The sequence below is a fragment of the Corvus cornix genome, chromosome 2 (genome assembly GCF_000738735.6).
Source record: "Corvus cornix cornix isolate S_Up_H32 chromosome 2, ASM73873v5, whole genome shotgun sequence".
Classification (NCBI taxonomy): Eukaryota; Metazoa; Chordata; class Aves; order Passeriformes; family Corvidae; genus Corvus; species Corvus cornix.
In genome coordinates, this window is record NC_046333.1 from 92,215,091 (window position 1) to 92,240,846 (window position 25,756).

Below are 25,756 nucleotides of genomic sequence, written 5' to 3' on the forward strand. Positions count from 1 at the left end.
ATTTTTGAAACACCTTCTAGTGGCAGACAAGCACAGAGTATCTTTAACAATGCCATTTTAAAAACAAATGGGCAACCAATAGGGAAAAAAAAGCAATCTGACTAAAGTCATAAAAAATGACTGATGGGTTGGCCAGGCCAATATTGTGATTTTGGAAAAGAACTACTGCCTTCTCCATCTTGTTATGTTGTCAGGACATCCCGTGGTATTATTTTGAACAGGAACTCCTCCAGTAAAGAACAAACTAAGAGCTGTTCAGTATCTACACCTACCCTGCATCAAAAAGAAACATAGGCTCAGGACTTCTGTAGTTATTCCAAACCTAGTGGTACAAAACCCTGAAATCACCCTGAGTTCTGACCTTTTTCCACCAAAACGCACAATAGATTTCACAATTTAAAGAAAGAAATTTGAGATAATTTAAGAGAATAATGATGCAATCTTGGAGAGTTATTCCTACAGCAATGCAGCCGTGTTACTGACCATGACTCCGCACACAACAGAGTTCACATCTAACAGAAATCCAGTATTCAACCTGCCCTACTCTTGTTTGCTATCACCTCAAAGACTTCATTGACACAAGAACTTTGACTGATATAGCCCAGCATACATCCAAGCGTGAAACAGAAGGAAAACTATATGCAGATTTTCTAAGAAAATAAATGCTGGTTTTTCTACTTTTTAAGGGAAAACCAGCAATAATTAGATTGCTAAGAAGGTTGGCTAAGGAAAAAAAAAAGGAAACAACCACAAAAGCAAAGGAATTCTTTGCATCAGCAGGAATATTTGACAGGATATGAAAAATACTACTGTACACTTCTACTGGATCAACAGGGACCAAGACTCAACCCTGGGATGAAAAAAAAAAAAAAAGGAGTTGGAGAAAGCAGAGCCACTGACTCAAATAAGAATCAACGCTATTAAAGTGATCAGCAAAGAGGTACCAGAACACTATTAATCTGTCTGAATAGCAGAGGTGGGGAGATGCACCTCATCTCCAACAAAAAAGAAGAGGGTACACAAACACTTGAGAAAGGCAGTTTTGCTGTTAGTCTCTAACATTCCAGGAAAAACAAAATGTCATTAAGAGAAATCAGAGCAGGTTCTTCAGTGCTACAACAATACAACCTGATGGCAGCAGAGGAGTACAGACAACTGACTTATGTCTCACTTTTACAGACTGAGAATGTCGTGGAATTTTAAACAAAGACAATAATCAGCCAATCAACAGCCAAAGGTTCTGTCACACAGCATTTGTAAAAGCCTCATCTCTAAACACACCCTTACAGAACGGTACTTAACTATATAATGCCTTTGCTTGTCTTGTGCTTAAACCAGTGAGTTGTTACTGAGATGCTTCAAACCAACAGACGTGTCAGACTGGCTAGTTTATCTGTGTAACTCCTTCAGGAAATCCGAACTGGTGCTACTATCAAAGTAAAGAGTAAGCTCATTTTATTCAAAGTACAGGTGAGTTATATAGACGTGGAAGACAGAACAGTACTTTTACCAACTGCATCAGAAAACAGAAGGTTGAATTCTTTCACCACCTGTGGCTCCCGTGTAAATCAAACGTTGATTTCACAATTAGCACACAATTACCTTTAGGTACGGCTGATGTTTCAAGTTACCTGCTGCACAAAGCAGAGTTGTGAGATTCTCACCTCATCTTTTTCTTGAGATATTTCAAGAAAATTACTGTTACAAATCTACCAGTAAGTTAGATAAGCACATGAAGCCGTGTGAAATCAAGCACTGAACCTTCATGAGTCCCGGATTTACGATTAAATCTGCATATACATTTAATATGGAAAAAGTTTACCTTTCTATGCTTTGCACCACGATAGTGTGACTGAAGACTGATAGCACACATACATGAAATTTTACAAACCTGAAAGAGAGAAATTGAAAGCTCATCTTCAGTTATGCTACGAATATTCCACCGCTGGTGAATTATTAATACGAAATACATCCATTTCTACAGCGTAACCGTGTAATTCTCAATGTCTTCTTTGGCTCACAGTACAGTTTGCATGGCTTTTAAGAGAGCAGCATACCACTAAAATGACCAGAAATAGTACGCAAACCTGTTCAAACGATACTTAAATACGTGTTTAAATAAATCAGGTGGTAAGAAGTTTTTAAGAGCCTCCCCCTTCTCTGCTACCGGCACTTTCTGAATTCTTAGTCTTCTGAACTTCTCCAGACTGGAAAGCCAGCAAAAAGGGATGATCGTGCAGGGACTAGAAAGGAACACCGGCAAAATCATGCCCTACAATAACTGCAACTCCGTTCACTGTTCACTCACAGCTACAGTAAAGGGACCAGAAAAACAATGGAGGAAGACACATGAATTTCTTTAAGACCCACAGGCACGCATATACCACTGCAATAATTAACAGAAGACAATACAGATGTACAAATATTTCTCACTATCTTTAGCTTTTAAAAAAGCAAAGACTAATGCATGCTAGTATTGTCTGTTCCCTTTAGATACCGTCGCAGAACTTGAATGCGCCAGGAAAACATTCAGTGCTACAATAGTACAGCACTGACAAATTTAACATGGTCTGACCCGAAGCTGCAGCTTTTACAGATAAATGAGCCTTTGCGGCCGCCTATCAGAAACCCTCAACAGAGACTGGAAAGCCTGCAATGAACCATTGCACCATTAAGAACCATTACACCGCACCTGTGACTGCTCAAGAACAACCTGAATTCATCGAATCCTGAGACCAGCAGCTCCCCCAGGGACCGGCCACGTTATTCTCCACATTAAAGACCCCCTCGCTCCTGGCTGCCCACCGCGCCTGGCTCAGCTCCCCGCGTCCCCGACCCCCGCACACCTTCCAGTGCCTGTCCTCGAGCACCCGGGCTGAAAACCCACCAAAGAAACCTACTCACTTCGCAGTAGAAGTGCTTTTTTTCAGGCTCCGCTTTGCCATCTTCTGCCTTAACTTCCTCAGCTACGGCGCTCATCCTGCACGGCCAGCGAAAAAAAAAAAATTAAAAAAAAAATAAATAAAACCAACTCTTGTTCACACGGTGCTTTCCAGCGACCAGCTGGGGCAGGCGGATGAGCCGGGTTATTATTTTGCTATTTAAGCGCTATTGTTTTATTTCGTGGCTCAATCCACATCTTCCATCGCCGGCGCAGCCGCAGAACATCCGGGAGCTCGCGCCCGCGGCGCCCCCCACCGCGTTCGTCACTTCCGTCACTGCCACAGCCACGCCCCCAGGCCGTTGGCCAATGGGGAGCCAGCGCCGCGCCGCGCGCCGGGCAACAGGCCACGCCCCCGCCCCAGGCCACGCCCCCGCCCCAGGCCACGCCCCCCTCCCGCCCCCGGCCTGGATCCCCCTGGAGCAAGGGAGGAAACCGGGACTGGCCGAGCCGTGATGGAGCCCGGGACCAGGCCAGGGTGCGTGGTGGGACCACTTCAGGATGGACACTGGGGCCGGTTCAGAAGAGACTCCGGGAGGACTTCAAGGAGAGGATGCTGGCACCAATTCAGGGGGGATGCGGGGACCAGTTGAGGCCAAGAGAGGATACTGCAACCAGTTCAGACCAGGGTGGGTGCCTGTACCTGTTTAGGATGGATACTGGGACCAGTTCAGGCTGGGGGTGGGTACTGGGACCAATCCAGAGCAGATCCTGGGAGGGGCCCAGGGTGGACAGATGCTGGAACAAGTCCAGAGGGGATACTGGAACCAGTTGAGGCTGGGGAGTGCTGGGCCCACTGCGAGGGGGTTACTGGGCCCAGTACAGGGAAGCAGCAAGAAACACAAGCAGCAGCAGCGTTAATTTAAATGCAAACATTTTATTTTAAAATGTCTCAGCTTTATGCTTTTGCCTGGTAATAAATGTAAAATATAATTTAAGAAGTATGCTTGAAAGTTCCTTCTAAAAGCAGGCTGAGGAGACAGTACAAAACACAACAGAAAAGTGCACCGGGTTTAAACAACATGCCAGTACGTCAAATCCACAGGTCACTGCCTGCTTTGAATCAGCCACAATATATTTTACAGGTATATGAGTGATATACCGTGACACCTATGATACTCCTGTACACGAAGCAGCACAGCCAGTGGTGCTGGTTGGGTTACACATGACCAAAGGTGATCCCACAGGATTCCCTCCATTGGCTTCTCCGGGGCTGGAGCTGTGCCTGTCTGCTGCTTCACCTCCCCAGGTGGGCAGCATTCATGCCTCGGTCACATGCCCCAGTGCAGGCATTAGCTGCAACATCTAGCACATTTTCAAATAGTGCTGGGGTGGTTGCAGTGTTTTCTCCAGAAATACACACTCCCCCAAAAGATGTTGGGGGATCATGGAGTGCCAGATAGGCCAAAACTGTTGGTAGAATTCCGTACACCTGTTTGTTAATCATGGAATCATAGAATGGTTTGGGTTGGAAAGGATTTTAAAGATTATCCAGTTCCAACCCCCCTACCATGGGCACAGACACCTTCCACTAGACCAGACTGCTAAGAGTTAGTCTTGTCCTCCGCTGTGTTTCTGCAGAAGATGCAGGAATGGCACTTTTAGTACAGGTTTATTAGTGGAGTGTGATGGCAGATTATATCCCTTCGGTGATGATATTATTGGTACTCATATTTTTCATGGGCATTTCTGTAACAGTCAGTCTTTTACATGGAGTCACATTAAAATTCTTGATCCATGTTTGTGGTTCTAATCTCCAAATCTAAAATGGATTAGTTAAAAACACTGCACTGTACACATCGTGTAATGCTTCCATACCCTTCTTAATTAAAAAAAAAAAAAAATTTGCAAATTTAAAGTGCAATTGCACAGTGAAAGAATAAACCCATGTAGACAAAAATGAGAGAAGAAAAAAGGAGAAAATTAGTTCCTTGATTGTTTGAAAGAGAGACCGTGTCTAAAGAAAAAAAGGATTTGGCATTATTTATATACTTGTAGCACTAAACTGTTGGTGGTAGCTGGTGGTTTCTTGGCAGTACAGACTCCTGAAGAGAGGATGTTTCACCAGCAGAGTGACCTATTGTCTGGTTTAGGGGTACATCTGTAATTAGTGAGTACCTCTGTCTTATTAAGGAGGGCAGGGAGAAATGGGGGATTGCACTTCTGCCTAACACTGTTCTTTTGGCAAAACTTTTGAAGTATGCCTGAAGTGGAAATAAAGCTACAGACACAGAAAACAGCAAGGCTGGAGACCAAAATGTACCATCCTAAGCAATCACAAAGGTGGAAAAGCTAGAGAAAGAAAAGAAAATTGCCTTTAAGGAAGAAAGTGTTCTTTGGTTTGGTTAAGAAGGAGTTCAGGGGGGAGAGGGTGTCAGGAAGAGCCCTTTCAGAAGAGGGAAGTTTGTTGACCATGCAGAGGAAGAATTTTCTTAGTTATGGTAAGAGTAGAAACAAAACTGAATCCTGTTATTGAGAACTAAGATAACTTTTGCCTTTTTGAAGTTCTTTCTCAAAAGACAGAATTAGAAAAAAAAAACCCCATACAACAGTTGATGTTTGCCTCTCCTTATTTCACGTTTTAAATGAGCACAGGGAGGACACACGTGGTCCAGAAATTAAAAATAAAAAAAAAATTAAAAAAAAGGAAAAAAAAGAGGTTCAGAAGGGAGAGTTTACACCATCCTGTGGTGCAGAATGAGGCGCTCTAGACCAGAAGTTCACATGTTTTTTTCTAACATAGCATTTTAATTGCTGAAATAGAATTAATAAGACTAGCCAAGCAGCTGATGTTCTTTCTATTGCCTTCTGCCACATCTTTGTTTACCATAATTCTACCAGTACAAATGTGAAACTGGAGCTGTCCCTGGAGCCTTGTTGCATCAAGGAAATATTGAAAAACTTTGGACTGCATAGTTAGAGCATCAGCTGCACAATTACCAGCAGCAAGAGAGATAATGCACACACTGAATTTGCCAGAGTTTGGAAGACTAGCCCCAGGAAAGGAACGGGAGCACTTCATGCCTCCTAGAATGACTTTTTCAGTCCGATTGAGAAATGCAGCTTAGCATTGAAATGCCTCAATCCTTGTTCTCAAGAATTATTTTTAACCTGAAAAGTTACAAAATCAGTTCTACTGAAAAAAGAAAAAGAGGACGTGATTTCAGACCACAGAATTTTTAACAGTGGATGAAGAATTAATGCTGTAGTCACAGAATAATTACACCTTGATGGCAATATATCTTTTCTCTCCCCAAAATTTGTCTTAACAATTTTTTTCTTTTATTACTTTCTTCCAAACTTCCACTCAAAGAACACCTTTGCCTAACCACAAGCAAATGCTTGGATCTCCAGACATTTGGGTTGGTTTTTTTTAAAAGTACTTTGTGAGTTTAGAATGTATTTCAGCCTGTCGCTGATGACTTTGCTCAGAGGCATTTCTGATAGCATGATAGGGAAACGTATTCATAGTGACAAGAACACGCCACATGTCACTGAAACGTGACAAAGACCTGTTTGTCAGGGTGGCAGTGCCTATGAACATAAGCTACCCGGTGCAGCCCTCTTGTATGAATCTCCTTCAGCTGGATAAAAGTCTTGTGACTACAATGTGAGCATGGCCACCTGCACAATCTCTTGCTCCCTACATGTTACAGATGCCTGTTTTCAGTTGAGACTCACAGTTTCACGTAGGACTTGGCAAGATTTAAAAGAAGGAACTCCAGGGAGAGAAAGTCCTGTTCTAGTGAGACATTTTCTACAGTCTAGTTTACGTTCAGGTTTTTTGTCTCAGTATGATCAGGAAAGTATTTCCATTTTGAATGTTTACACTCTAGAAGAGTAGAGAGAGAGAAAGAGAGGAAACGAGCAGATAGACAAGAAAAATAGAACCGTTCTATACCCCTGTCATTCTGAGGTTGGTTTTCTTGGTTAAGTGACACTCAAATGAAAGAATAAAAGTATGTTAATTTTTTTACCACTACCTAAGGCAATATATGTATTCATAGGTAGGGGAAATTATGCCTTTTAACTATTTTAATTGAACATAACGCCTTGTTAAGAGAAAATAATAGGTTTCTTGAAGTAACTACAGTGGGTGAGGCTGTCCTATTTAAGTTCCAGTATGGCTTCAACACAAAGAGTTAAGAAAAGCTTCTAGGCAGCAGAAGCTGATCTTATCCCACAGAATATTCCTTGTCTCAGGCTTGTTGCCTCTTAAGTATTTTAAGCACTAGGAATTTCCAGAAGAATTGCACGTGCTCTGTCGATCTCAATACTATATCAAAAGATCAGCACCTAAAGTCTTACTGAACTGACTGATGCTCAAATGTCAGACTTCCCTAAGCCATCCAGAGCAGACTCAGATGTAAGAACTTTAAGAATACATGGCTGTGTTCCAATAAAAGGTGGGTAAACCACAGACTTAAACTTTGCATTACCATGTTACAATCAAAGAATAGGAAGTTTAGTCTTTCCTACAGTGGATTTAGGTACAGTCTCTTAATCTTTCATTTCCCTTGTTAAATCTCCAAACTGAGGACAACTGAAACAAGCTTACCACTCCCACAGTGCTGCCCTCACACAGAATTTTTGAAACAGAGCTTTACTTTGGTATCTGAAGACTTTTAAGTCAATGTAAATTATTTATAGTGTTACCTACAGTGGAGGTCTGCCCCAGTTTCAGTCACTATGTAAGTGCAGGAAAATCCCCTCTTTTTGCTGTTCAAGCTCCTACCTCAAATCATGTTGTTTCTCAGTAAAAATAGTAGCTTTCAACAGTGTTTGAGTAGCATTTGTATGGTGCTCAGCAGCTGTCCACTGACAGCTGAAATCAGGTCACATTCTCAGTAAAGTCAAGACCTTGATCAGCAGCTTTAGCACTGATAATATTGTCTCTGGTCTCTGTGGACCAAGTAACATCCCAGCGGGAGACACCTTCTCACAGCTTTTGGAACTGCTCACCATCCACACCAAAATATACCCTCCCCAAAGATCAGGGAATTCATGAGTCCATTCTGTCTCAGCCTCTGAAGAGTTTATGGCTGAGGAAGTTTGAATGCTATTATCAGTCAGGCATTTCTTACGGCCTGAATGCCCCAAGTTCCTATTAGGCAACCATTTGACTAGGCATTTCTTCTACAAGAATAATTTTTTATTGTTGCTACAATAAATGCATTGGGAGGCTCCTAAAACAGACTTTAGGGTTGCGCTGAAGGGATACAAATACCAGTTCATTAAGGATAAAAGCTAAACACCAGTGACTGAAAATATCTTAAATCCTACTTCTCAGTGCTAGTTTTTAGAATAATACCAAAGCGGCAACAACCACTAAGAAAATGTAACCATTTTAAAGAACTGCTCTCTCTTTCATCCTATTTACTGGTCAGTGCCAGGGGGTCATTAATGTCTTCATACAAAAAGGTTTTATAGATTAAATCAGTGGTAATTTAACAGGGTACAATGCAATGTCAGATTTCAGGCCCGACTCAATCCAGGGCACATATCATGGGGAGAGGATGAAGGCATATCTGTGCCTTAAAACACAAATGGAAAGAGATTATTTTTAAGCGTTTATTTCCTCTGTTCTTTCTAAGTACTTAGAAGGAACTGGTCTTTGTTTACTACCAACAATGGTTGGCAATTGCCCAAAAAGAGGATAAACTGCTGATCTCTCCATAAGCCCAGTTCTTGGGAGATTGCTGTACTGCATGTGTGCTAATTTAGAAGAAATTCTACTCATACCACATTTTTTCTTGTGAGACCTGAAATAAGAACTCAGCCACAAATTAAGTGGGCCAAAATCAAATGTGATGTACAGGATAAGTGTGTTTATTCTTGGTTTCAGACTTTATGGAATAATAAATGTAACTGCATTTACACAGCAGGGAGTCAGAAGGTGACATCTCACTTTTGAGTCACACATTCATCCATCCTTCTAGAAGGCCATTACATCTCATGTATCAGATTACATTCCCTTACAGGCAGAAGCTTCACCTACCTCTGTAATATCAATCAAGATGTGTAAAATCTGTCTGGGTTTGTTGGAAACATGAGGAAAATAATTATAACTGATATGAGCCCAGAAAGCTTGAGAGTTATGTCAACAAAAAAGAATGAATTTTGTAACAGAGAGAGCAATAGAGATTTTCTGTTGTTAGTATAAATTACTTCTGCACTGAAGAGAGAAATCTGGCTGGTAGAGCTCTCCCACTGTAGTCACAGCAGGTAATATTTCTAAGCATAGACAAGGCTTTTGGTGGCACAGTCCTCTACAGAGTTGCACCTGGTGTAACCACTCCCATCCTGCAAAATGGCACCAGCATGTCCAGATGAAGATAACAGTGTTTTACTTCATCAATGCAAATGATGGGAGAAAGTACTAGGCAGTGTGAAACCAAGCCCAGGTACTCTCATTCGAAGGGGTGTGACAGTGATTCTTAAAAAGCTGCTTTCAGAAGTCATGTGGGTGTGTCCTCCAGTTGCCCCCAGCCACCTATTCCCGCACTACCCTTTCTCCCCATCATCTCATTTCTGCCAGGCAGCTGCACAAGGAGCTGGACTGGAGAATGTTACAGGGTTCATAGCACAACCCAACAAGCAGCTATGAGGCACGCAGTAGAGTGTCTGGCACCAGCACATAAGCAGTGCCACTGCTGCATGCCAAGCAAAGGACTATGACAGCAGCTCTGTGAGAGTCTAAAGAACTGCTGCTTGTAATTATGTAGATAGCGAATCAGTGAGGCAGAGGCTGTGCAGCAACACTGATTTATGGCAGTCTCACTCTGCATGAGCAACAAGTTTGCTTGCCCACAAGTATTTTTGCAGTTTGGCTTGAATTTATGTGATATGGACAGTGGTGTACTGGAGAGCAGTGTAAATTCCACCACTGTGGTCTCACTTCAGAACAGGGTCTGATATTGCACTGCAACCACTGGCAGGAGTATTAAAGCAAGGATATCAAGACTGTCTCAAATAAGCGGCAGCACACAGCCAGCAGGGAGCTGATGTACCTCAGACACCAGAAAGGTAACATTCTCATGGCTTGGATACAGTCAAGTGGACTATGGCAGATTTAACCTGAAATACAGTAAGATATTGTTGCCCTGCTTTACTGTCCAGTGTGCATTTCAGATCATACCACAGTTCATAAGCACTTAACTGGCATGCAGAGAATGTGTATCTTTACACTTGCCAACTCTAATGTACAGGCAGTAATTTCTATCAGAAAAGATGGTCAGTCTTCTTGGAGAAGAGCAGCCTCCCAGGTGCAGAACCATTGCACTACCTGAAAACTGGACTTATCCCACATATTTAAAATATTTTGGAGAATTTTATGCCTCTCTTCTGGCATGTAAAAAATGCCATGCCCTTAGATAGAGAAAGGAAGACATTATAATTATTTATAACATTTTGAAAAAGAAAACATTCATTACAGGGCTTCTTTCAAAAAGCACATATACATACATCTAAGCATTTTTTTTTTAAATGATGTGGTTTTTATATTGGTGAAGTTGATAAAAAGTTGAAATAGTGCAATTTTAAAACAAAAGTTAGTGCAGGAGTCAAACTACAACAATAACAAAACCCAAAATATAATTTTATTTTTTTTGTTGTGGAAATACATTACTGTCTGGGTTCAAAGAAAAGTATATACTCTGTTTTCAAAAGCACTAAAGTGCACTGAAGTGCTTTTGAAAGGTATGCATCCACCAGTTACCTCTCAGTGAGATTAAGGGTTTCTTTTGGGATTGAAACGAGGATGTTTTTGAAAATAATCTTAGTGTGGGATTTGGTTTTGATGTAAGGTGACGATATCTAATAAGCTGCTATCAGTCAAAGAAATACTATCAAGTGAAAAAGTGCTTTTCCTTTGTTAATGTTACAAGTAACAGTAAGGAAAATAATTGGAGAAATACTTTGTTCTCCCATATACTTAACAACATTTTGTAACTGATTTATAGAAGTGGATTACATCCCATTGTTCAGTCTTTCAGCAGCAACATGAAAGGCTGATGGCATTAAAATGGAAAAAAATGGATTCTAAACCAATAATATTATCAAGAAACTTAGGAGTAACTTCAGTTTGAAGTTTGAAATAATTTATAATGCATTTATGAAAGTCATTGTTTTTACTAATGTGGTCCTTTTAAATTAAGATGTTGTGTTGTGAAGCCCTTTCCTATTGCCATTAATTTAATGCTGGGATGAAGGAATAGCTGATCCTTCTTATGAGAGTAGAAAAATAATTATAAAGCAAGAACTCCTAAGGTGAACTAGCCACACTGAAGACCATAAACATTTTTGGTTTGCACAGAGGCATCACATCACCTTGAGAAAAACAGACCAAAGGAAACAGAAATGGCTAGACCTTGCTAGTGAAGTATAGACAAGAGAGGAAAGGTGATAAAGAAAAATGATCAGGTATACCTGTGCAGCAAGTAATAATTATTTTTCTGTGCCTGAGGTTTAATCTTTCTTTCCTCTTCACAAGGATCACTAAGAGAAGGGCAGTAGGGGGGGGTAGGATGTGTGTACCTGTGTCTGTTTCTTTTCACACACAGGTGCACACACACACACACTCAAAATCTTTCCACTGGCTTTTGATTTTAGTAACTCATTTAACCAAACTGGAAGAGAATCTACAACTTCTTGCTTTTAACATTATAAATATTTCAAATGTTATAAAATCTATTGCAAAAATGTACATTCAGTGGTTTTATGAGGCACAGGACCTGCTAATGTATTTTCAGGAAAGCTCGCGTGTACTCTGTTCTGTCCACTGTTGGACAACGGTGGAGAATCCAGGGGCTCACGCTTGATTGCTTGAACCAAGCAGGGGTTTTTAAATTCACATGGCACTTTGAACACCTCATTAATCTGCTCTTTCTCCTCCCCTGGGCTGGGGCTGTAGAAGTGGCTGTAGCAAGCTGTGTGTGGCAGGTCGGGCATGCTTTCCAAACACACGGAGGCGTTCTGAGGGCAGAATGGGGCCACCTCCTTGTTCCGTGAACCCTTGCAAGCTCTGTTCAAGTTCAGGTTGTTGGGATGATTTGCTATGATGCATTGCCAATTATGTGGTGTGTAAAGGCAGTGCCTTGGCTTCTGGCAAGGCAGGGCTGGCTCGCAGAGGTCCGGTTCTGTTTTGAGGTACATTCTGTTGGGATAGCTGGACACCTGCTTTCTCACTGAGCCACTCTCATCCAGCCAGGCTCGGCTCTGCGACAGCAGGTAGTTATCAGCAATGTTTTCAGAATCAGAATCGTATTCTGTTTTGATAGGCATCTCCAAGGGAACAGCAGTGTCATAGAGAGACTCTGAGGATATTAATGGTCTCTGCAGCTTCAGGTGGTCTGTTGCATAGTTCTCTGCACAGCGTTGTTGGAGCCCCAAGTAAGACTGGCCATTTTCTGTGCTCCCCCAGTGGGAAGAACAAGTTGATGCCAAATTTAAGAAATTTTGGTCTCTATTGTAGAATGATCCAGCTCTCCTGTTTGGACAAGTGTTCATTCGCTGGCTCATAGAACAAGAACTCGAGTTTCTTAAAGTCCAGCTACTGTTTGTGGTGCAGTTGTTTTGAATGCCTAAAACTGATGTGTTAGAACTGAGAGGTTCCTCTTGCATAAAACACTCACCATTAGTATGAGGCTCAAACTTCACTTTTACGTTATCTTGTTCATTCTTCACTGCTGCCCAGTTAAGATGCTTCCACTGGCCCAGAGTTTCAATGGCACTATTATAGGAAAGCCCCTCCAGGTTTCCTTTCAAACTGGCAAAACCACTTAGTATCTTCAGTTGTTCATCTTCTTCCCTTTCAATAAGAGTAGAAAAGAAAGTCAGTCAGTCAGAGGTTTCTAAATGGTTGTTTTCTGGGATACAGAGTGGCTCAACATGTGTTACAAGCCATACATTGTCCTCAATATGGGACTTTCACACTGTTGTGCACATAACCTTTGCATTTGTTTGAGAGAACAAGAGTGTCCCTGCACCTGGGTGTCAATGTGTGTGCACAGCTAACTTTCTGAGGCATTGCTTCATTTGAATTCCATCATGAATTTGCTCTTCCATTTTGGGCACACAGTTCAATAAAGACCTAATTATGTGTAAAGTAATTCCCTTACACTTTTTTTCTTCCCTTGAAATATATCTAAATAATATTTGTGTGTAGAAAATTCTAGAGATAAAATACAAATAGTATCTTAAATGAGATGTATTTTGTTAACAAGGAGTTATTTGGACACAGAAGAGCTTTCTGATCAGAGTGATTTGAGGGAGAACCACAGGGGTCTTATATTTCAAGAATACAGCTGAGAGGAAATAAAATGCCCAAATTAAATAACTGAATAGTCACAGATGTTAATATTGGGTGTAGGTTTGTTTTATATGTCTAACTTAATTTATGTTGCCTTTTGTTTTCTAAGATGGCCAGTAAATTAATTTTCCATGACCTCCAGCTGAAGTATTCAACATTAAAGAAGAACACTGGCAGAGAGTGCTGCCTGAGCACTTCCATGCCTGAAGCAGCTGTTTTCAGAACTAGGGTCCAAATCCTGAGATTCAGGTCTTGAATTCACTAATATGCTGATTCCCAACCCTGCAGGGTCAGTGCTATGAAACCACCTCATCCCTCTCCAAACAAGAAGCAGACATCTCAATAGGAAACTTCATGTGAAAACCTGAAAACCTACTAAGGGGTTTAGAAGTCTTTTTCTTAGGTCACAATAGAATTTTTTCTTAAGTATCGAATCAATGTGCAAGTAAGGGATCTTCCAGTAGAGGGAGTCCATGTTGTTACAAAGAGAGAAACTGTAATAAAGTACACCACGAAAGAAGAATATTTTCTCTTTTTTTTCTAACGTTTTAAATATTTTCAGTCCTCTGCTAAATATTCTTATTTTTATTATTGACAGTATTGAGATGCAAATGGTTTGATACAAGTTTGCTGCAGAACACGCTTCTCAGAAAATGGTCAAATTGAGAAACAAAGGACCGAACAAAATGAAATAGTCAAAAAAAGTTAAACCTCCAAATGAAGAATTTTACAGTGAAATAGTATCCCGTGAAAATTCTCCAAAAGAATGTATGTTTCCCAGAAGACAGCATACATTTTAGCAACAACAAAAAAAACGTAGTAGCAAATACAAAGTCTCTTGCAGACTAAGATGGAACTGAATATATTCACCAAGGCCAAATCTTGTAATACTTCAGTCTGCGGGAACTATCAAGAAGAAAGGAAGGATTTTAATCATTCAGAAAGTAAAAATTTAACTAAAGAAACATGCTTAATTACACAAAAGAACAATTTGGAAGTAGAGAAACTAATAAAGGAAACAGCCCCTTTTAATCTTCTTCTTAATAGAAATTCATTCCCTCACACAGCAAGATGATGTTTGCACCATCCCAGTAAAGGTAAAAAGTTCCAGCATCCTTAGGTAGGAGCTGCCCTGCAGTCATGTGGATATTGGGAGATACACTACCTGCAAGGAATATTTACTCTAGAAGTGCAAAGACTTTTCATTTATTTCTTCCACCTGCAAGGCATTCTAAAGGAAAAAATCCAGGATAACAACCACATTTTTAACACTGGGCCAGATGGTGGCTACGTAAAACTCCTGGCCCCTGCTCATTGTGTCCACTCTCTTATCTCTTCCCTCAGACTATCTTGAAGAGATACTTCAACAAGGCCCACAGGAACTGGAACAGACAGTCCCATGGGGGAAAGATGAAAAGCCTGTTTGGGAGGAAAGGGTAAAACTCATCCAAGAAGTCCTCTCTGAGTGCAAATCTGAGATTAGATTACACTCCATGACTGAGCCTACAAGCAACTAGATGTATCTATCTACAAACATACAATGAATATGAGTATGAACCCTTCTTTAGATTATGTTGCACATACACAACTAAAAACATGAACACAACTGTCATACATGAAGGGAAAAGAAAGCTTAACATAGTCAAGTGTTGATAAGCAGAAAAACTGGGAGACGAAGTTTTCAGCTGCAAAGTAAAACGAAATCCAAATTTTTTTTTGTGTAAGAAAGTCAAATATTAATAAACAAGTATTTTCTTTCTGACGTAGTGTATATGTACACTCAACTTCAGAAGAAGAAAAGACTGAAGACAGAAATATTGTTTCAGACTGTAACAGCCATTTCATATGTTCCAAGATAGAAATAGATTTCCATATCATAAGTAAACCAAATTTTTCTCATTCAGCTCTTCTCTTAGGTCAGTGGAGCCTTTTAAAGATTTCATACAAAAAGAATACATTCATTTTTCTACTTTTCTTTCTTTTTGGTACTGGAAAATATACTTACTTTAGCATTTGCTGTTGGGCAAGGACGTATTCTGAACAACCACTTCGATACAGAAGTTGAGTGTTAGCTTGAACCCAGACCCAGTGATCTTCATTTGTTTGTACTTTGACTAAAGAAATGCCATTTTCTCCATTATTCTTTGCTATATAATTTAAAAGAAAATAGATTTTAATACAAGCAGTATTAAGTATTTTTTGTTACCTAAACTGCAAAAAAAGTTTCTCTGTTGCCCCAGAAGCATCAGCATAGGAAAGTACAAGCTAAAATATCTCACAAAATGAAGAAAATCATGTTTTAAAACTGAAATTTGAAAAGCCTAGTAAAGCACTTAAACTGTAACCAAGGATTTTTCAGTATTACTCATTCCTTATAATATTCTCCTCTCAGTAGTAGTAGTACTATACCAACAAGAAAATGTTCATGGAAAATGGGTCTGTAAGAGAGGAATGGTTTTAGACATTAAAGATTTCCAGCAGATATGATGGAAGGATGAGTACAAGTCTGCTCAAGAAGAAGTTGCCCAGTGGGGTAGACTTACCATCAAAATTTTATCCACTGTAAAATCTGAAATAGAGCATAGACTCTCACAATTTTTCCACAGCCAAGCACTGGAAAAGCATGAGTCAAAGCTGTGGGCGCATCATGAGTTTTAAAGACAATGCATTCTAATTTTCCTCTGTTTTCTAATCTTTGGGGAAAACTAACATGTGTAACGTATCATCCAAGTTTTCCTCAGAGAGGGATAGATATTGTTATTAATTATTAGGATTTTCACATAATCTTATTAAATTCAGTGCTGCAACTTTTAAGCAAGCATACATTGAGTATTCTTTTACTATTTTTCTTTACTATTTTTCTTTATTATTAATCTTTTACTATTTATTTACTATTTACTATTTACCATGATTGTTGATTTCTCTGTAAATTTTCTGCCCACTCTGAAATCACAGACTGATTCAGTATTATCTTTTGAAGTGGATAATTTTTTTGCATTTTTTTAAAGAAGAGGTGTTAGGGAGAAGAAGAAAGAGAGCATTGGGACCAAAACCTGAAAAACCTATCAGGAGAAAATAAAAGATGAGGTTCTTTTCCCATAAACTGTATATAATCTAGAAGTGCTTAGCAGTACCTTTGATTTGGTTTTCAGCAGTCTGTAATGCATTAGTGAAGGCGGCACCTTCATGGTGACTGTTTCGTTCATATAATTCTGTTGCTTCACATGGTCCTGAACTGCTTTTTGAACTGGAGCTGTAGAGGGCAGAAAATGTGGAAAACTCTTTGTCAGTCAATGAAACACAGTAGAATCACAGACTCTAAAAGATATGACCTTCAAGCTGGTGACCATTAGCAAAAGCGTATGTTTTAAGTATGGAGCAACTAACACTAAATAATTATCTTTTTCCTGCATCATTTGGTCGCTCAAAGTAGTGTGTGACTGGAGTTCTGTATTCAATTAAGAGGAATAGTTATGCTTAGGAATATTCTGCTCATGGCTTACTATATTTGGAAAAATAAATTTCATCTGGAATTGAGACAAACGTCGTGTATATCCTTGGTCTTCCTATTCGAGTTACATTCAAGGTATGTACATCAAAGTGATCAGCAATGCATTTAAGACTTAGCGTGACTTCAATTTTGCAATAAGCACCATATGATTTGAATGTATTTCTTCCAATCTTTAGCTGAAAATGCCTGAATCAGGGTTTGAAAAGAGTGCAATGTCTGTAACACTGTGTTACAAATGCTTCCCTTCATTAAGACCATCAAAAAAAGAAAAAGACTGTGTAAATCTGCCCACCATCCTTGGCTACCATGCTTCAGGCCTGAACCAAAGGAAATCCTGAAGATAAATGGTTGCTTCATACTTGTTAAATCCTTGGCCACTGTCCAGTCAGATGGTAAAACACCTCTCTTCTAAGAGCTCAGTTCCAATCATCAGTTAATTTCACCCGGGCTACTGAAAAAACTAGCAAGTAGAAATGCTTTTCCTACTCTATTCCAAAAGCCTGCATAGTCCATTTTACCAGACTTCCAGCAATTTAGTTCTTGTCAAAAGGATGTATGTGCTAGAACCACATTATACATCTGGATAGTGAATCCACACATACACAAGCATAATCCAATTAAAAGCCAAGTTATGGTACTGTCAGTCATGCTGACAAGCATTTTGCTTCACAGCAATAGAACTCATTACTGTAAGGTTATATTTAAGCAAATAAGGGCAAGTATGATCCTAGCCCCAAACATCAACTAAAATTCTGACATAGAAGAGTAACAAAAATATGTGTTAGGAAGGAGATAAGTCTGAACACAATCCGTCCTGATCTTTTGTGATTGCTACCAAATGATCACCCCCAAGACATTTAATGCAATTGTAAACTTACGTGTTCATAAAACTTCTGTTGAAAGATAAATGCATACACCAAGTACAACTCATTAGACTCTATGTGAACAGCCCCCACAGACACACATTCACCTTCCTGAAGTTTTCCTTTTCCTTTGTTTGTTACCAAAATGTGCCAGTCGAAATAATAGTGTTAGCAAAAGATACTGAAATTTGAAAACTCGCAGTAAAAATACTTTTTCTTTTCCACTTTTATAGCTAGTAGACTGGCTTACTGCATTGGTAACTCCTGAAGGTTAGAAAGACATCCTGATGTTCCATTTTTAATATAAAATTTTGTGTATTGAAATATAATACTTAACATATATTATAAATAGAGTACGATATATTACATCATCTTGTATCCTATTATGTTCTATTATAGTAATTGTATTATATTTATTTTGTATTCAATAGTTAAATCCAGATAAATTATTCACTTTTCTAAGAAAGAGTTTTAAAATGGAGAGGTATTTAGCATAATTTGTGTTTTTTACATGCTTAATAGCCCATAATCTTCCCTAAATGCCAAAAGAATAATTTGTAAATACTTGGTGTTCGCTGCTGCTGCATCATCAGCTTTGTGTTTTGCTTTCACAAGCAGGCTTTTCATCTTCATCTCTGTCACAGAAGGGAGCAAAAGTGGTACCACTATGCAGAATAAGGACAGCTGAGGTGGCAATACTGTTCCTGATGAGGACTTCTTCCTTTGTCCAAAGAGAAACTTTAGTTTGCCTTGGAACTGCATTGTCTGAAAAAAAAAAAAACCAACCAACCAAACAACAACTTAAGCATTTAGTGTATAAACATTTAAAATACTAATACAACCTATGGACTGTATTATTTAACACTAATCCCAGTTTTGAATCAGGGATTAAAACTAGGAATTTAATTTTACTCATATAATTTAAGCCATGCCATTTCAGAGACAGGGTGGGTGGAGGTACTATCAACTATAAAATGAGTCTTTTGAGGCTGGTTGAGTTTTTTTCTCTCTTGTGTACTCAGAAGTAGAAGATCTGTGTTATGTTCTGTTCACCAAAACAGGCAGTGTACAGTGGTGCAAACAGTTGTTTCCTCTGTACCCCACTGAAGCTGGAACCATTATTTTTCCATGCTCTGTTCTCTCCAGTGAGAAGGTCTCTTAGTTTCTTTCCTCTTGCTCTGCACTTTCTCTGAGAAGTATATGGACTGGCACAACCCAAGGACTGTGCAGCCAGATGCCAAGGGAAAAAAAGGGCCAAGATACCCAGGTACAGAGTGCATAGCTTGGGAGGAGCCATCCGTCCCTGCCTCAAATGTCTAAGTCAGAAGGCAGGGATCAAGTTAATAGCAAGCTGCTGCCTCTCAGTGAAAAAATTAACTACCAAAAAATGCCCAGAGAAAAATCAGCCCATTTGAGTTAGGCATTTTCCAGAGATTAAAGCAGGGATGCAGAAATGATGGCTGTTAAGACCCATAGGCTTCCAGCAAATGAGCATCTGAGACAGAACTCGCATTTCCCAGTCTCATGCTGATCCTCTCATTTTCTTTGCACATGCTGGAGTTTCCCCTAAGAAGAAGCAGCATTGGTCTTTGCTAACAGAATGGAGAAGATGTGATTTCTAGAAATGAGCCACTCCTAGTACAGAGCATGCAAGAGACTTTCTAATTCTGGGGTTTGTTATTAAAGGATTCTTTACAAAAGGGGAAAATGGATCATTATTTTTTCTTCTCCTTAAAGCAAATACCTTGTGCTTAAGTGTTAATTGTTGAAATTCAGACTTGCCACCCTTGTACTGCACCCATTACAAATTGAGGACAGATATTGTCAAAAAGATCTTAAAACATAAGAAGTTTTAAATTCTTTCAATTTCCAGTATTACAACCTTCTTTTCTCCCATCACTCTTCACACATATTAATACTTATCTTTAGGTGTTTCTTGCTAGTGCACAGCAAAAGAAAAGTGTATCCTGTCCATGGGTCTCCACAATATTTATGTTGAAGAATTTTTCATATGAAGTAATTAAAATCTATTATGTCACGCTTACAGTCATCTAAGTGAAATTGTACTTACAAGGAATCCAGAAGTACTGTCCAACAAGCAGCGAACTCGACAGATGAAACAGCGAGTTAAAAAGGAAGAGTAATCTGTTGTCATGCTGTCATTTTCTTGTGCTTTAAACAATTTACTGAGAATATATTCTTCTCCTAGGAACAACAGTGGAGGCAACATATATCAGATCACACTAAGAAATAATGAAAATGTTCTGTAGCCAATTGAGGAAGCTGTTACGGAAATTGCTAAAAATTGCATTATGGATGGACGAATATTCAATTGTGTCATGTATGGATACACCTGCACATGCTCTACCAACAGAAAAATAAAAGCTCTGCAATGGGATTCGGGTGAGTTTCTATAGAAATTTGGACTTTATTTCCTGAGTTTTTGTGATTTTTAATGATGCAAAACAGGTTAACAGATGTTGCTGGTTTTGAGATCAGAGATCACAGAAAATGCGTTAGACAAGAGAACAAAACAAGGAAAAATGCTAATGCAAGAAAGAAAACAGAACTAAAAAATGGACAGTAGATGATTAGCTAATGTTCAGCTGTTGCACCTCCTTGATTTTTTTGGACAAGTGCACAGCTTTTAAAATATTTCCCAAAAGACATGAATATTTTTACAAAAGTATGAATTCAGGAACTGAAATTCTCCATGATATACATTAGGACAAAAATTCAAAATATTGTTAAATTTTAAATTGTTTGAAATATTAGTGCACATTGTTTAGTTTGTTTCCTGCATACAAAATCTTGCAAAGTTCCTCAGGTATCTGTAAGACTCTTGTAAAACATAGAAACCATTTTACAGGAAATGCAAGAAATTCCACCAAAGTTTCATGACTCTGTTCCTGAGGGCTTCATAAAAGTTGCTGAAGGATTTCTTGCAGGTTTCTCCCCACTCATCTAGTGACTATACTTCCCAACTTATTTCCTCAGTTACTACCTCACCTTCTGATGAAATGCATATGTTTTGCTGGGATCAATAATTCTTTATAAGGTTAACAGTTTTGACCTGATTATATGTTCTGTAATTGTGATTTCAGCTTAACACCTCGTGTAGGAGAAACCTTGAGCACAGGCATCCAACTCCTATCCTAGGGAAATACAGCCTCAGAGGAAAAAGTGCCTTGCTAAACCTACTTTTTCTTCAGAAGGCTTCTGTCTACATCATTTTGCATGTGAAAACAAATGGCAGACAATGGTGCTGCCACTGTGGTTCTGTACAGAAACCTTTTGCATCAGTGAGAGGACTATTGATGTCCTGATCTGTTGCCAACAAAAGTTTGGCAGTATGAAGAACTTACGCTGTTCATTCTGCGTGTGTAAGAATATGTGTAGGCACATCAGTCAGAGAAAAATAAAGGAAACAACTTTGTAGCACCAGTGGCACATTCTACCTTATATATTCCCAGGATCAGGAGGAAATGTCACCTCTGAGACAATAACATAAATAAATGGCCACTATGCATCTTTCCAGTGAAGAATCTGACTTGACATGGTACTGACACAGGCATAGCTGGAGTGGAATTCTACCTCTGTACAGTGGTGCCTATGTTTCCAATCAACATACACAATCCCACCTGTTTCTGACTGTAGTTGCTGTCCAGACAACATGTGGGGAGGATTCATGGCCCAGTGCAGTTGTCTACAGAAATCCTGGCGATCATCCACGTGAATGTAATCATATATGTTTTGGTGCATTACATCAGTCTGAAACAATTACAACAAGGAATAGTTAATTAGTAACTGTAGGGGGGTAGCCACTTATCCTTAGATTGATACTTTGCTTAAAATAATGGCAGGTGTAGAACACCTTCAGAGCAGATTGATTGAGGAAAGTTGTTTCAGAGGCCCCTACTTTTCAACATCTGCTTTTTCTGTTCACATCCTAAGATGATTCTTTCTATTCTTAACTCTTTTGTACATATGCAAATGTGAGTAATAAAAACATCCAACTGGCAGCTGATGACTAGTGGCATCCCCCAGGGCTTTATGCTGGGACAAACCCTGTTTAATTTCTTGACTAAGGAATCATGGGATAGAATGCATGCTCAGCAGGTTTGCAGAGGGTACCAGCTGGGAAAGGCAAGACAGCTCCTTGGTGGGCTGTAAAAATAGGCTGACAGGAATCTCAGGAAGTTCAGCAAAGGCAAATTTCTCTCTCAATTTTGGGTACCCCATGAAAAGAAAGAGATTAGCATATCAAAATGAGCCCAGGAGAGTGCTACCAAGACACTGAAGAGAGCTGGAACCCATCCAGGAGAGAAGAACAGGGTTTATTCAGCCTTCAGAAGGGAAAATCTCAGAAAGAACATACTGCTGTCTACATCAACCAAATGAGCAGGGGAAGAGAAGACAAAGCCTGACTCTTCTCAGAACACAGTGAGAGGGCAAGAAGCAACAGACACAACTGAGACTTAATAGTAAGCAAAAATAAAATTACAGTCGTGGTGGCTAAACACTGGAACACATCTTCCAGAGGGGTCACAGAAACTCAAAGCTTGACTAGATGAGTCCTGGATCAACCTGCTCTGGCTCTATGTGCTTTGAGCAGGAGGTTGGACTAGATGACCTCCAGAGTTCGTTTCCAACTCCATGGTTGTTATTCTGTGACTTTAGAATATATTTATTACACACAGACAATCAGCCTAGAAAAGCAGCATCTTATACTGAAATTGAAAAGAAACTTCTAGCTAAATATAGTTTTATAATGGATCATGTTTCTGCTAACAAAATCTTTATAAAAGGGAATTACAAGAAATAAATCTTCACATGTCAGATTTATCAAAAAAAGTAGTCTGAAATGATGTAATAAAATAACCTTATTTCAGTAAGAGTGTATGTCTAATCAGCAGTAGAATTATAGGGTGGATAAGGTGGATAAGGTAGCAACATACAGTGCTGCATTTAAAAATATAGTTAGCAGAAGTGGTGACGAGAAATACAACATCAGTGACTGGGTATTCTCAGTATTTCTCAATATGTTTACCTGATGAAACCCTAGGTAGTCCACAATTGTTGATGACGCATAGAATATCATTCCATCTGCGCTCACCACCAAGGCAAAACCATTCAGTGACTAAAAAAGGAAAATAAAATACTTAAAAAGGTAATCAGAAGATAAAGAATAAAATGAGTATGAATGTAATCATTTTAAGAATATTCTACATATGAAAAAACTCACTCTGCAAAAAGTTGAACACCAAATTTTTGCAGAAAGGCCTTTTCTTTCCTACCATGAAAAATGAATATCAACCTGGAACATGCTTTCTTTCCTTTTCTAAAAAGGTTAAGATAGTTAATTACAGTGTAACAACCATATTACATTACTAGTTTATTGTTTGCTTAATTGTCTGCATAATTGTATTTTCTCATTAATTCATAGAATTAAAAGTTTAATAGCAAGGGTCAGCTACTTTGTTTTTCCTTTTAATTTAAAACTTCACATTCCATAATAATTGCTTTGAATATGTATGCATTAATACATATAATATAATAATAACCAAGGAGAAAATTAAATACATATGCTGTTGTAGCTATGACTTTAAAACTGGATCTGTATTTTTTATATGGCTATTTTCTTAAGCTGCTATAAAAATACGGACATAGCATAATTGCATAAATGCGATGAATATAAAAAGTAGACAATAAATACTTCACTGGTATAAAACAATATTTAATTGAGAAAAGAGCTGAATTAGTTCTTATACACTTGGTGATGCAAGGAAAGCAACCAGAGAAATCCAAAAATAAAAGTAAGGATTAAATTAAATACAGGATGTAAACATTAAGATCATGCTGCATGCAGACTGACTAATTTTGCTTCTCTTCCCTTGATAAAAGTTCGGTAACATATCTTTGCTCCAGCAGGCTTGCATTCCAACGTAGTTTAGATTCTTTCATGTGATGGTTTTGAGGTCTTTGAGATTACAGTTCAAATAGTTGTTGCTGAAATACTGCTATATTATTATTATCCCTGCTTCATCTTACTCTCAATTTACTGATGTGCCTATTAATCCTGAGTTAATCCCAAAGCACAGCGAGGACAGATTTTCAATTGCTCAGTAACCAGATACACTGACATATTTTTGTGAGCTTGGTTCTCTTTTTGGTTCCTAAATAAGGACCAGATTTCCAAGACTGCTTGAAGGCTGTTCCCACTGTGACAATGGTGGGCAGAATTTCAAGAGTTCAGTGCACAATAGACTGACCTCCTCAGAAGGTTTGGCCCCCATCATAAATGTGGAGCACCTTTGGAAACGTGGCCCCGTGGAACCACACTTGGCCAGAGGCTCTGTGCCTTGAAAAACCTGTGAAACAATGACTTGAGAAAAGTAGTGGAGAGCCTTCAATGGCTGTAGCAGCAAGTGATTCAATCAGGTCAACGCTAACCATAAGTCAATGCTAACTAAGAACAGTCAATGGCAAATCTTGTTTTGCTCCAGGTCAGCTCCATAGCTACGGATCCTTTGCAGAGTAAGTGTGATCTCTGCCTAGTTGGGCTTGAATACTAGTTATCCTTGTCAACTCTTCAAGCACAAAGAATTGCTCTGGTGCTATTTCCTGCCCTAAATAATGCCCAAATTTGTCCCAGCACCTCACCGACCAGAAGACGGTACGTCAAGATTTCTGCATGTTCGCATCTGCGCCTTTCACTGCACTGAGAGGAACCTCCATAGATGGTACTGTCATATACATTTCCAATGTCAAATGGAGACAAGAAAGCATTTTTGGCATCTTGTCTCTTTGGACTTGTCTTCACAGCAGTGAAACCATCAGTGATGTAATGTTAGGAATTTTATTACATTTTGAACATCTGGCAGGCCTTTTAATTTGGATAGACTAAAATTTTCCATAAAGATAACTGTAGGACACTTAAAGGAGCTCCTTTTTGTCTCTGGCTCTTATCATGCAAATTCTGAAAGACCTTGAGTCCTGCCCATGAAACTGGACCAGGTAGAAGTTAAGAATATTAAAAAAAAACCAAAAAGAAATGTCCTTAATTAAAAAAAATTTCTTAAGCTACACAAACTAATACACCAAGCCCTATCTGGAAAAGCTTAACAATGACCACAAGATCTGAATATTATTAAAGAATCTTACACATTATCATGCTGAACATCCTTAAAATGTCCTCCATGGTCCTGCAGGCAAGCTGGAGTTTTTCAGCCCCTGTAGGAACATCTGCATTTGCCAAGGATTGCTTGTATGAATCAAGAGATAAATTCCTCTATTCAATAAATTAATCTTCTTCAACATATTGGTACGTACTCTTTAGGCCTAGACACATACAAAAGAGATAGTCTCTACCTTTAAAACATAAGACTTCATCCCCCACAGTGGAAAGCAGGAAGGTTTTTCTCTACACATGTTTCTTTTCACAGAGCTAGAGTCAGGCTGGACTAGGTGCAGCAGTTTCTAAAAATTGGAAAGGGAAATGCGACCGTGTGTATTTCCAAGGGCTCACAACAGTGCACTGGCAACTACATCTGTGAGGCTGGAGGACGTATTAAGAAAGAGGTGGGAGGAAGGAAGAAGAAAGAAGTGGAAGAAAAGTTCAAGGAGCCATGTGTTTAAGTTAAGCCAGAAACAAGTATAGATTTGAGGCATGTATGTAAATGAAGAGATTTACAAATTTCTCCTGCTTTGTTTTTGGTTTGTTCTCAAAATGCTGGTGTCCTCTCCAGAGGTTATATATCTTCAATAAGCACCCCCTGGTTTTCATGACCCCAACTGCAGACAACAGATGCTTTGCTCTGCAAGCAAGGAAAGCAAAATCCACTTTGGTGAAAAAACAACTTTTATGGAGCCACATGACTCAACTGAGGATTAACACAAATTCCATGTCTCTAAACCTCATTTTATCCAGGGAACCTGCTGCTTCAGCCACATTAAAAAAGGACAAGCTGGACATCATGTAAAACTTTTTACCAATGAGTCTCATCCACGCCTGCAAATCCTTCTGCTTTCTCAATATTACCCTAAACTATAGATCAGTGGGAAAACAGACATCTGCATCACAGAAGACTCTGAACAGAGTCAGAGCTGGGCTGGGATTTATATTTTTCTTA

The 25,756-nt window shown here is 39.2% G+C and overlaps 2 protein-coding genes and 1 long non-coding RNA gene across 9 annotated transcripts in view; 1 reads left to right on the forward strand and 2 right to left on the reverse strand.

Moving 5' to 3' along the window:
- LOC104685828 overlaps window positions 1-3,180 on the reverse strand; it is a 28,647-nt gene extending 25,467 nt beyond the window's left edge. For 2 of the 7 annotated variants that reach the window (XM_010393870.4, XM_010393869.4), the window contains exons 1-2: window positions 2,905-3,180; window positions 1,823-1,891 (exon numbers count right to left, since the gene is read on the reverse strand). In XM_010393870.4, coding sequence (XP_010392172.2) covers window positions 1,823-1,891; window positions 2,905-2,979 — 144 coding nt within the window. In that variant the 5' untranslated portion in view covers window positions 2,980-3,180. Of the gene's footprint in view, window positions 1-1,822; window positions 1,892-2,904 lie in introns of those variants that run through there. The other 5 variants (XM_019282556.3, XM_019282555.3, XM_010393872.4 and 2 more) reach the window with 4 other exon arrangements.
- A 171-nt stretch (window positions 3,181-3,351) lies between these two features.
- The window catches only part of LOC109143868, a 32,161-nt gene continuing 9,756 nt past the window's right edge, over window positions 3,352-25,756 (forward strand). Inside the window, exons 1-2 of the long non-coding RNA XR_002044251.2 lie at window positions 3,352-3,570; window positions 19,834-20,027. This is a non-coding gene — a long non-coding RNA (uncharacterized LOC109143868). The remainder of the gene's footprint in view (window positions 3,571-19,833; window positions 20,028-25,756) is intronic.
- AHRR (aryl-hydrocarbon receptor repressor) overlaps window positions 3,799-25,756 on the reverse strand; it is a 90,479-nt gene continuing 68,521 nt past the window's right edge. The window contains exons 5-11 of the mRNA XM_039549702.1: window positions 22,675-22,764; window positions 21,266-21,395; window positions 19,696-19,829; window positions 18,190-18,389; window positions 16,385-16,503; window positions 15,256-15,397; window positions 3,799-12,749 (exon numbers count right to left, since the gene is read on the reverse strand). Of these exons, the coding sequence (XP_039405636.1) occupies window positions 11,630-12,749; window positions 15,256-15,397; window positions 16,385-16,503; window positions 18,190-18,389; window positions 19,696-19,829; window positions 21,266-21,395; window positions 22,675-22,764 (1,935 nt within the window). The 3' untranslated portion in view covers window positions 3,799-11,629. The remainder of the gene's footprint in view (window positions 12,750-15,255; window positions 15,398-16,384; window positions 16,504-18,189; window positions 18,390-19,695; window positions 19,830-21,265; window positions 21,396-22,674; window positions 22,765-25,756) is intronic.